The sequence below is a fragment of the Fundulus heteroclitus genome, unplaced genomic scaffold (assembly GCF_011125445.2).
Source record: "Fundulus heteroclitus isolate FHET01 unplaced genomic scaffold, MU-UCD_Fhet_4.1 scaffold_99, whole genome shotgun sequence".
NCBI classification, from domain to species: Eukaryota; Metazoa; Chordata; class Actinopteri; order Cyprinodontiformes; family Fundulidae; genus Fundulus; species Fundulus heteroclitus.
In genome coordinates, this window is record NW_023397461.1 from 692,099 (window position 1) to 704,512 (window position 12,414).

At 41.6% G+C, this 12,414-nt stretch overlaps 1 protein-coding gene across 3 annotated transcripts in view; it reads right to left on the minus strand.

The window, feature by feature from the left end:
• Positions 1 to 1,724: 1,724 nt before the first annotated feature.
• LOC105921155 (calpain-2 catalytic subunit) overlaps positions 1,725 to 12,414 on the minus strand; it is a 41,774-nt gene continuing 31,084 nt past the window's right edge. Inside the window, exons 12-22 of one of the 3 annotated variants that reach the window (XM_021313153.2) lie at positions 7,698 to 7,709; positions 7,396 to 7,604; positions 7,254 to 7,293; positions 7,103 to 7,171; positions 6,837 to 6,894; positions 6,699 to 6,757; positions 5,890 to 5,958; positions 2,804 to 2,882; positions 2,386 to 2,502; positions 2,246 to 2,298; positions 1,725 to 2,170 (exon numbers count right to left, since the gene is read on the minus strand). In XM_021313153.2, the coding sequence (XP_021168828.2) occupies positions 2,144 to 2,170; positions 2,246 to 2,298; positions 2,386 to 2,502; positions 2,804 to 2,882; positions 5,890 to 5,958; positions 6,699 to 6,757; positions 6,837 to 6,894; positions 7,103 to 7,171; positions 7,254 to 7,293; positions 7,396 to 7,604; positions 7,698 to 7,709 (792 nt within the window). In that variant the 3' untranslated portion in view covers positions 1,725 to 2,143. Of the gene's footprint in view, positions 2,171 to 2,245; positions 2,299 to 2,385; positions 2,503 to 2,803; positions 4,331 to 5,889; positions 5,959 to 6,698; positions 6,761 to 6,836; positions 6,895 to 7,102; positions 7,172 to 7,253; positions 7,294 to 7,395; positions 7,605 to 7,697; positions 7,710 to 12,414 lie in introns of those variants that run through there. The other 2 variants (XM_012856852.3, XR_004930691.1) reach the window with 2 other exon arrangements.

Sequence of the window (12,414 nt, forward strand, 5' to 3'; positions counted from 1 at the left end):
CACAGGAAGAGTCATCTGCATTGTACATGGCTTTGCTGCAATCCCTCATACTGAGCAAGCATGAAGCGACAGTGGGAAGAAAAACTCCCCATTAACGGGAAGGAAAACCTCCAGCAGAACCGGGCAGTCAAAAGTAGCCGGTCAACCGCGGCAACTCGCCGTCTATAGCAGCTCTTGCCTCCGCCTACATTTCCCCAATTATACATCCCAAAAATCACCTTTGCACCTGTCTCCACTGAGAGCAACATTAACGAGTGATTGGGTTCCTTGTTCCAACCGAGATGCTACTTTTCCCATCAAAACACAGACCGGTGTTATGCCGAAAATTGCATGGTTAGGAACATACGGGGTAATCAGAGCTCTGATATATGATGGAGCTTGATTATTAAGGGCTTTATACGTTAGAAGGAGAATTTTAAATTCTATTCTTGATTTAACAGGAAGCCAATGAAGGGAAGCTAAAATTGGAGAAATATGATCCCTCTGGTTGATTTTCATCAGAACTCTTGCTGCAGCATTTTGGATCAGCTGAAGATCCAAAGTGATCTTGGAGATACGCCTGAAATTTTCAAGCAGGGTGGTACCCAAATTTAAATAATGGCTCATGGTTGAAAAACTTGGACCACACTTGTTGAAAGTGAAGTATTGCAAATTTCTAAAATTCTGTTAGAACATGATGAATGCTAGACATGGAAGAATAACCTAACTAAACTTCCATCCATCCATCCATCCATCTTCTGACCCGCTTAATCCATAGGAAAATAGAAATAAAACAGAAGCAGGGCTAAACTGAACAAGAATCAATAGAGAAACTATATGAAAGGATGCAAACACAGACTGCAGGATCCAAAGGGAGCAACAAGAAGTAATCGAACCCCTGGGTTCGATTACTTCTTGTAAGAAATCAGATTTGAAATTCAAAGTGCCCTGGGGTGAAGCCTGTAAACATTAGAGATTAGTGGATTTCCACAGATGACACAAGCATCAATTAGCTGCTGAATATATTCATTTATCCAGCAATAAGCTTTCTTTGAGCAGTATAAGAACAGATTTCAGTAGTAACACTACATTAATATGTGAGCAATGATTATTAAAACTCCCAGTAGCAACAACAGCATCAGGGAACTCCCACAGAAACACATGAAATTCTGAGTAAAAATCTCTTCAGGATTCTATGTTTGGGTGCTGATGGGTCCAGAGGAAAGCTGAGGTTAGAAATATGCAACAATGATCACTCACCTGAACATCAGTGAAACACAAAGTATTACTATTTAGACCAAAAGAGAAAACAAGTTCCAAGGTGTGAAATTAAAAGTCAGTAACAGATAAAAAGTCGGTGGCAGTTAATGTCCTCCACAACTTTCTCAAGTTTTCTAATGAAAAAGCGGAAAGAAAAGCGGCAGCTGGGCCAGGAGCTGGCTCTGGTTGGCTGCTCCTTCAGGCTTCTGGGTGGATAGATGGTCGTTAGGGACCGGGGTCAAGGGTCAGGTTGGGCGGTGCCTGGTTGGAGCTGGTGGCCCGGGCGCTTTGCTCTTCTCCACCAGGAGTGACGAGGATCACCTTCCGGTGCTGACAGTCTGGATCTGTCTTCAGGAACCTTTGGCCCGGCCACACGATCTCAAATAAATGGAAGAATCCTTGCAAATGTTCGTAGATGTTTTAAAAAGGGATCAATGACACGGAACAAAAACACCTTAAACGTTTGAGATCATTTGTGTGATAAAACAAAACTTTATCATGCAGTAAAATCTTAAATGTCTTTATTTCAGTTTTTAAGTTTACATCTTTAGGTTGATTTGTTTTTCACAGAGAATAGACAAAGCTCTGTTTTAAGCACATTACAATCAGTTTCAGGTAGAAGTGAAAGTATTTAGGAAACTGTTTCTTGAATAATTCACCTTGATTCCTCTGGGACCATTTAAATTTCTTTAAAAAAGAAAAAAACCTTCTCATGTCCTTTGCTCTTGTTTGTAAGTCATATTTTATTTGCTCATTAAATTCAGTAGAACGTTTTAATCACAGGTATTGATACTGTCTTTGTAAATGAGATCTTCAAACTCAATGAGAATACGTGTATAGATAAAGGTTAAAAAGAAAGTCTTGTTGTATTCCAGAAGAACGGTGGCCTGTTCCTGCTGCCGGCTCATGTGTACATGGAAACGTAGATCCACTGGAGACACAGAGAGAGTTCAGTCATTAGTGGCTCCTCAACAAACCATTTGGCATTAAAAGGTGAGGACATCACCTCAGATTCCTGAAGAGTCATTGTTTTACCATCAGACAGCTGCCTAAAGATTTCTGTTAATTAAACCAACAATTAAAAATACATCTGTGAGACCTCAGTCTGAATTTGTGTATCATAGAGTTTAATGTTGCTTGACTTACTAAACATGCATTCAAGGCGGAGGATGAGGCTGATGAAGCTCTCCAGAGTCATGTGACCAGAAGAGGCGCCGTAGCGCAGAACCATCAGGTTGAGCACATCGTCGGAGACTCTCATCCCTGACAAACAAAATAACAGGTCAGCTCAGACGATCCGGACTCAACAGGCAGAGGTAGAGCTGGTTGTGGGAACCTGATTCTTTATGGTACATTTTCACCACTTCTCATCTAGAGTCCTGTTCAGGACCAGGTCCAGTACAGGACTGAGATAACACCGCTGTGTACCGACTGAGAGTTCATATACGATGTGGCTCCATGTTACACACGTGGTATATAAGATGTAGCATATTATAAAGCAAGGTTGAAGGAACTTGTTGTTGATACTGTCTGGATCAAGGGGTTCTGTAGAACCCAGGATTACCTGAAGCTTCGAATGCATTCCTCAACTCAGTCAGTGACAGAGTTCCAGTCCGAGAAACATCAGTTTGAAAGAAGACACCCTGACAAAAGAATAAGCAATCTCCATGATATGAATACAGTGCCTTGGAAATGCCTGTGCAAATTCTCGGTTATCCGGTTCATGGGAACCACAAACAGGCTTAGGTCACAGGCAACCGGAACAGTGTTTTTCAGTATTTTTGTCTGACCTGGACCGGGCCTAGGAGGATGAGTCTCCATCTTAAAAAAAACAGCAGAGCTCTAACAGTTCAGAGCGAGCCACCACAACCAACAAAGACTCCTGGATAGGTGTGGAAACGTTTCCAGAAACACTCAGAGAACATCTGGTTGCCTCTGATTTAAGCCTGTTTGAGTGTCTTTTCCAACTTTGTCCCGTTCCAAGAGTCAAATAGCTTATATTTAGAAAGTGGAGGCAAAATGAAGGCTTTACTATTTCACTAAATAAACATCTGAAAAGTGTTATGTGGGTGTTAACCCCACTTTACTTTGACACCCCTAAAGAAAATCCATTGCAGCGTGCTGCCCTCAGAGGTCCCCCAAAGTGACCAGAGTCCAGCTGTGTGGCTGTTCTGTTTCTGGCTTTGCAGGTTCCTTAGAGAACATCAGAGAACAAAGAGGATCATGGAGACCAAGGAGCTCTGGAGGAGCTACAGAGGATGCACATGATGACTATTAGTCATGGACTCCACAGATCTGGACTTTAAGTGAGAGAAGCCTCAAGAAAGCCATCAATGAAAGTCTTGTTTACAGTTTGCCACAGACTTCATGTGAGACACACCGAGCACAGACCCGGCAGCAGGGGGGGGCTTTGGGGGGCCGTGCCCGCCCTGGACTGGAAGCTGTCATATATTTTTTTTAACCTCGGATTGTACTAATAGACCAATGTACCATTGTTCTATTAGTACTATCTTTGATGTGTCAGTCATATAATTCAACCAATCAAATCAACGACTGAAGACAACATGTTAGCCAATCACAGCTGGAGAGGGGCGGGTCGCTGGGTCAGACCTTCATGGCCTTCAGAGACGCCATGGCTCGGCTGTGGTCACCGTCGGTGTCGGTAGGGATGGATATTCGGTCTTATTACCAAACAGTTACAAGAAATGACAACGAAGCAAACGAGAGCGAGCTGGAAGCAGCAATATTAATTTCTGTTTGAAACGTCACCATTGAAGTCAAGAATGGAGTAAACATTCACGCTAGGAGGTTAGCTATGACAGCTAGCCTGAAGCCTGAAGCATATAACATGTTTTTTTGAAAAAGTGTGCCCCCCTGAAAAAATGGAATGCCCCCCCTGCAATATGTTTCTGCAACCCTCTGACCAAACATGTGGAAGAAGATGAACCAATCAGACGACACCAGAACTGAGCCTGAACAAACAAACCCCACAGTAAAACATGGTGGTGGCAGCATCATGCTGTGGGAGGCTGGTCAGAGTGGATCTGAAGGTGGATGGAGCTGAATCAGGAAAATCCTGGAGGAAGAGAACCTGTTAGAATTTAAAATAATAATAATTATTATTAATTAGAATTTGGCATTATAATTTTAATAATAAGTCATTCAACTGAATTAGTAGCTATAACAAATATGATTCAAATGGTAGTGATGCTAGAGATATAAGCTTGTAATAATTAATTAAACATTTATTAATTAGACGTTATGAACCCAGTTGTGCTGGATCAAATGATCTGACCAACCGGACTCTGACCGATCAGATTTATCCAGCAACGGTGACGACTCAACTTATAACTGCAATTAGAGTTTAAACTGTTTCCTTTTTATCACCAACCCAATAAAAATGTCTCTGTGTTAATTATCAGATGTTAACTTCCAAAATGAGGGGTAGCTCTGAATTCTGAATAACCATGCAACTCTGAATTGGAATGAACACAAACAATTACTATTCTACAGTTGTTGTTTTATTAAATCAAAAGCAATTCCCTGTTACAGTAATCCTCTGATTCAACAACCTTGGAACACTACTTGCTACCAAACTAAACATGCAAAATATATGTGGAAATAAAAGTCAAAAATGGATTAAAATGAGAGTTAGGGGATTTTAGTTAAACTCACAGTTGTTTAAACATCACATTCAAGACATCGACATTTAACGTCGCAGCATTGAGGGGCAGGAAAACCGCTTTGAGAATCCAGACGGACGCCTCAAGGTTTTCACAACAGCTAGCTATAGTTTAGCTAGATGACACCTTCCCAAGATGGCGACTATGATGACGTAGAACCTACAACCTTGTGTGATGCGTGAGGGGAGGTCCTAATGATGCAGTCAGCGCTTACACTAAAGTGAGGCGGTGCCTCGGCCGGAGAGGGAGCGATTGGCTGAGGAGTTTAAACAAACCGCAAACTGAGTTCTAAACAAAGAGATTGAATCCGCTGATAAGAGAGGGAGCAAAGATAGAAACAAGGAGAGAGGGAAAAAGAGGGAAAAGAGTTGGAGAAGCGACCCGCGGCAGAGTCACTTATAAACCACAAATCATCACAGTCAAAATCACTTTCAAAATGCGTGCACATCCGACAGAAAATACTCAGCAAATAAAAACAACTCTGTCTTGGAGTAACAAGCATCAACCTAAATTATATATGTGTTTTATACTTATCACCATAGCAACCTTATCTCGGTCGGCCATTTTGGGCCGTGTTGCATGATGGGAGTTGATGGCCATCATGCAGGTTCTCTAAGGAACCTGCAAAGCCAGAAACAGAACAGCCACACAGCTGGACTCTGGTCACTTTGGGGGACCTCTGAGGGCAGCACGCTGCAATGGATTTTCTTTAGGGGTGTCAAAGTAAGCCATGCAGTCTGTCACGTCTGAACTTGCGTAACACTAGCAAAAACTGTAAAACCATAAATCATTTTTCTTCCACATTTCTGCTCTACTTTGCATCTGTCACAGAAAATCCTTATTAAGCCTTTACGCCTCTGCAACGGGACAAAGACTGGAGCATCTTTTTGAATACTTGGGGTTTCAATACTTTTGACAACACATGCATAAAATATTTTTTTAAGTAGTTGGGAGTTGATGTTCTTACCTTATAAATGAGAACTTTGTTCCACAATCGTATGAATTCCTCGCTGTTCAGTTTTCCACTGATAGACGACTTTCAAACAGATTGTCAAGAAAAAACATGTTTGTGCAAAAATACATAAGATAAACAGAGGCGGCCTTGTTTTCTTTAACTCTACATAAACCTTACAAAGCAACCAGATCAAGTAGGGATCAACTTCCCCAGTCTTCACACACATCAGCTCTGAGCACCTAGCAACCCGGGAACAGCCAACATCTGATCTGGCTCCAAGCTGACTGAGGCAGCGAGGCCTGCAGAGCTCCAGATGCTCTTCTGCGTTCTTCTGGAACCTCCTGGGTGAGTCCTTTATCAGCGCTCAGCCTCCTCTGGGAAGGTTCTCCTTTGTTCCATGTGTTCTCCAGGTGTGGATCATGGTTCTGACTGTGATTCTCTGGTGTACAGAAGGAATAGCTTGCAACCCTGTCCAGACCAATAGATATCAGAGCATTTGTTTCTCATCTGTTCTTGATTTTCTGTCGATCAGAATCTGGTAGGATGCTTTTTGGGATCTTTTAGCCTACTTCATGTTGTCTGACTGGTTCTGTTTGTGTAGTTTCATAATGTTATGGGCCAAGCAGTACTAGGACATCGGTGGTGCTTGTGAAGCTCAAAACAATTTGGTTATGCAAAGTTTGTTCATAAAGTGAAAACTGCTTTTTGGTATTTGTTCAGCTTGTCTTTGTGTGATATTAACCGCTGTCGGTTCTGATAGATTCTAGCATGAAACCTGCAGCGACGGACTGGGCCACTTTGGACCATGATCTGCAGGATACATCCATCAGAGCAACCATGCTCCTACAAGCGTCGATGCTGAACCCTCCAGATTTGAAGTCTTCTAACGAACCGAACAAAGAGCATCTGTTAACAGAAATATCCTAATGATGCACACTGCAGGATTTTAAGGAACAAACCTTTCAGAAGCTTCTCGTTTAAAATCCTCTGAAGCTGCTCGGCATCCACTTCTTCATACTGGAGAAAACCAAAGACATGTTGTGTGTTTTAGTCCCAGCAGCTGGTGGAAACATCGCCGGCTGCACAGCGGAGGCTCACAACAAGCCAAGCAGAACCAGGAGTTTGGATCCGACCGCTGTCATTTTAAAGGAACTGATTGAGCAAACCTTTGCTTGGCTCTAGTTCATATAAAAGCTGATAATCAGGATTATAAATCAGAATTTACCTTGTCTGAATATTGGTGGAAGAATAATTGCTTATTTTCGTCCTGTTGTCTGTTCTTCACCTTTGGTGCCTGAGAAACAAATTTACTGAGCAGATTTCTCCTCATACTCCTCATATTCAACCAAAGATGACCTCCGTGACTGGTGATGTACCTTTTTAACTGGTTCTGGAGGGTGCTCACCAGAATTCTCACTGTGAGAACAGACATTCACAACGAAAGTGACATTTTTTCCTCAATAGGCACAGATAATTTGTCCAAAATGATCAATAATCTGATGGAGAGAAGAGACATACTAGCAGTGGCTCTCCGTCCTGCAGAGGATGGTCAGGAGGAACGAAGCCGACTCGTTGGGATGGAAGGTGGACGGCACGATCAGGTATTCTCCAGGCTTCAGTGACAGGAACTCCTCCACTTCACGAGCATTCATGAACATTTTAGTCTGGGCAACAGGTGCTTGTGAGCTGAAGAACGAGGCTGTAAACTTCCCCCTGTGTGTGCGATACTGTGACACCACAGGTATATCTCAGTTCCCCAACACTGATTTTATTGTAATTAAGTAGTCCATGAATGTTTCCACAGTTAAAATATATCTTACCTGCTCTTTCACCTGGTCAGAATGTTACATAAAGAGAAAAAGAAATCCTTCCATTAACCATCTTTGTAGATGTGAAACACAATAAACAACACAACAGCCTACAGAAAACATGGAAGATGTTTATTCCGAGGAGACTAAAACTGATCTTTTTGGACTACGCTGTAGAGGAAAGCAGAGAGCATAATTCTGAACACACCATTCCCAAAGTGCAACATGGTGGTGGCAGCAGCATGCTGGCCAGAGTGGATCTGAAGGTGGATGAAGCTGAATCAGGACAAACGTGGAGGAAGAGAACCTGCCAGAGGCTGCAGAAGACCTGAGACATGGATGGAGGTTCTCCCTACAGCTGGAGAACCACCATGAACATACAATTCAATTCAATTTATTTATATAGCGCCAATTCATGAAACATGTCATCTCGAGGCTCTTTACAAAGTCAAATTCAATCATATTATACAGATTGGTCAAAAATGTCCTATAAGGGAACCAGTTGATTGCTTCAAAGTCCCGACAAGCAGCATTCACTCCTGGAGAAGCGTAGAGCTACAGTGGACAGTCGTCTGCATTGTCTATGGCTTTGCAGCAATCCCTCATACTGAGCAAGCATGAAGCGACAGTGGAAAGAAAAACTCCCCATTAATGGGAAGGAAAACCTCCAGCAGAACCAGAACCAGGCTCAGTATGAACGGTCATCTGCCTCCACCCACTGGGGCTTAGAGAAGACAGAGCAGAGACACAGAAAGCTCAGAAGCTCACATTGACCCAGGAGTACTTTCTATGTTAGATGGTAATAGAGGATGATCTGCCTCCCCTGTTGATGTCACAGCTAACAGAACACCAGACCAGGTGTACCTTCTATGAAGAGAAAAATGACAGAGAACAAAAAGTTAAAAGCTGAAATGACAACAGTCATTTCAATGTAATGCAATGCATAACTGGAGAACAGTAGAACTCAGTATAGTGAGAGAAATAGGCCCTGATGTCCTCCAGCAGCCTAAGCCTATAGCAGCATAACTATAGAGGTAGCTCAGGGTAACATGAGCCACTCTGACTAGAAGCTTTGTCACAAAGGAAAGTTTTAACATTAGTCTTAAAAGTAGACGGGGTGTCTGCCTCACAGACCAAAACTGGGAGTTGGTTCCACAGGAGAGGAGCCTGATAGCTAAAGGATCTGCCTCCCATTCTACTTTTAGACTCTAGGAACCACCAGCAGACCTGCAGTCTGAGAGCGAAGTGCTCTGTTAGGAACATACGGGGTAATCAGAGCTCTGATATATGATGGAGCTTGATTATTAAGGGCTTTATACGTTAGAAGAAGAATTTTAAATTCTATTCTTGATTTAACAGGAAGCCAATGAAGGGAAGCTAAAATTGGAGAAATATGATCCCTCTGGTTGATTTTCATCAGAACTCTTGCTGCAGCATTTTGGATCAGCTGAAGGCTTTGAACTGCATTTTGTGGACTTCCTGATAGTAAAGAATTACAATAGTCCAGCCTTGAAGTAACAAATGCATGGACTAGTTTTTCAGCATCACTCCTGGACAGAATGTTTCTAATTTTGGCGATATTCCGGAGGTGAAAAAAGGAAACTCTGGAAACCTGTTTAATATGGGATTTAAATGACATGTCTTGGTCAAAAATAACACTAAGATTTTTTACTTTACTACCAGAGGCCAAGTTAATGCCACCCAGATTAAGTGATTGGTTAAGAACTTTATTTTTTGAAGACTCTGGCCCAAAGATTACAACTTCTGTCTTGTCAGAATTTAGATGCAGGAAAAAGTCATCCAGCTTTTGATGTCATCAAGACATGACTGCAGTCGAAGTAACTGATTGGATTCATCAGGATTTATGGATAAATATAGCTGAGTATCATCAGCATAACAGTGGAAATTAATCCCATGCTGTCTGATAATTTTGCCAATGGGAAGCATATATATAGTAAAGAGAATTGGTCCAAGGACTGAACCCTGTGGTACTCCACAGGTGACCCTAGAGTTTGAGGAAGATTTATTATTAACATGAACAAACTGGAATCTGCCCGACAGATAAGATTTAAACCAGCCTAATGCTTTCCCCTTAATCCCTACAGTATGCTCAAGTCTTTGTAGGAGAATATTGTGATCAACTGTATCAAACGCAGCACTGAGATCTAACAGGACAAGTATAGACACAAGTCCATTATCTGAGGCCATGAGAATATCATTAGTGACCTTCACCAGAGCTGCTTCAGTGCTATGATGAGCTCTGAAGCCTGACTGAAACTCCTCAAGTAGGTCATTGCTTTGTAAATGTTCACATAGTTGATTAGCAACTACTTTCTCAAGAATTTTAGATAAGAAAAGAAGATTAGATATAGGTCTGTAGTTTACTAACTCATCTTGATCAAGAGAAGGTTTCGTAAGTAAAGGTTTAATAACAGCTACTTTAGAAGTCTGTGGTACATATCCATTTACCAAGGATACATTAATCATGTCTAAAATAGTGCCACTGATCAAAGGGAATACCTCCTTAAACAACTTGGTTGAGATTGGGTCTAACATACAGGTAGAAGGTTTAGATGAAGCTAAAATTTTAGATAGCTCAGAAGGCTCTACTGCTTCTAAACAGTTCAAACACTGCGCAGATTCTAAAGATTCCTCCAATGCTGCCTCACTTACTGAGGACGAGGTAATCATGTTTGGGAGGATGCCAATTATTTTATTTTTAATGGCATCAATTTTATTTATGAAGAATCCCATAAAATCATTACTACTAAGAGCTAAGGGAATGGATGGATCAACAGAGCTGTGACTCTGGGTAAGTTTGGCAACTGTACTGAAGAGAAATCTAAGATAATTTTTATTCTCTTCAATTAATGATGAAAAATATGCTGCTCTAACTCTGCGAAGGGTCTTGTTATACAACAATAGACTGTCCCTCCAGATTAAGTAGGATTCCTCATGGTGTGTAGAGCACCATTTTCTCTCCAATTTCCAAACATTGTGCTTCAAGGAACGCAGCTCTGAATTAAACCAGGGAGCCAGCTTCCTGTGAATAATCACCTTCTTTTTCAAGGGAGCTACATTGTCTAATGCAGAACGCAATGAGGAAGTCACACCGTTAACAAAGACATCTATTTGTGAATGGGAAGAAACAGCATTGCTGCCATCTGCAGGGTATTTCTGCAATACTGAGGATATTAAGAGGGGGACAGACTCTTTAAAGTTTGATGCAGCATTGTCCGATAAAGATCTACTATAATGGAACCCTCTTTTGGGGGTGGAGAACTCAGTTAGATTAAACTCAAATGTTATTAAAAAATGATCAGACAGGACAGGGTTGTGAGGAAATACTGTTAATTCTTCGCAATCAATGCCATATGTCAGCACAAGGTCTAAAGTATGGAGCCAAGAGTGCGTCGGTTTATGCACATTTTGAGCAAAACCAATTGAATCTAGGATAGTTTTAAAGGCTACACTAAGGTTATCACATTCTGTGTCAACATGAATGTTAAAATCACCCACTATAATAACCTTGTCAGTATTTAACACCAAATCAGGTAAGAAGTCTGACAACTGATCCAAAAACTGAGATTAAGTGCCTGGTCGACGATACAAAACCACAAACAGAAGAGGTTTTATTGATTTGCAGTTTGGATCGGGGAAACTGAGGGTTAAATGTTCAAAAGAACTGTAGTTATTAGTTGGCCTGGGACTAATTAATAAATCAGACTGAAAGATAGTTGCCACTCCTCCTCCTCTTCCCACAGATCTGGGAATGTGGAAATTTGAATAATTGGAGGGAGTTGACTCATTTATACTAACGTAGTCCTCTTGTAGCCAGGTTTCTGTGAGACAAAACAAATCAATCTGTTTATCAGAAATCAATTCGTTAACTAACAATGTCGTTGGAGGGAGAGACCTTATATTTAATATAAACTGACGTTCACAGATGTGCTCCATCCAATCTGACTGAGCTGGAGCTGCTTTGTAGATCGTTCAGTCCGTATTAAAGATGGGTGGGGACAATCCTCTAAAGACCCGCAGCTGGAGGTAGTTCATTAACTCGCTGGTGTGGATTCTCAGTCACCCAGGACATGATATCCTAAACTCTTAACTAGAAGGCAAACTGTGTTTTTTCTCAAATAAACAAGAGAATCTCAGATATGTTGAGGGCTTTCTTACATGTTTGGCTGGGAGCAAGTCCCCCCAGCAAGGCCCATGACATTCACGTTTTTAATTCCCAGCCAGTACTTGCTGGATCTGCTGCTGTGTTTTGGGTTATTTTTATGTTGCAAAACAACTGGATTTTTCCAAAGTTTGAAGGCGTTTGCTTCCCATCCAGAAAGCTTTCTCAATTCTAAATGTCTGGAGTAGTGTGGAATTCCAAGCTTTTTAGTACTGCCCAAAAAATGCCTTTTTGGACAAAGAAGACAGATGGTTTGAAAGGGGCGTGAAGGAAGCCATTTACATTAAAAGAGAAAAAACAACCTTAAACAGAGGAGGAGGCCTTATACCCCGTTTACACTACCCCTTTTTAACCGAGCCGAGACCAGTCTGAGCTCGGTAACCGAGATAACTATCGAGTGTAAATGGAACGCAAACTGAACTGAAACGAGCTAGACACAACCGGACCGCGCTAAGGCTACGTTCACACTGCAGCCTGACGTGACCCAATTATGATTTTTTTGCCCATATGCGACCTGTATCTGATCTTTTTATGACAGTCTGAAAA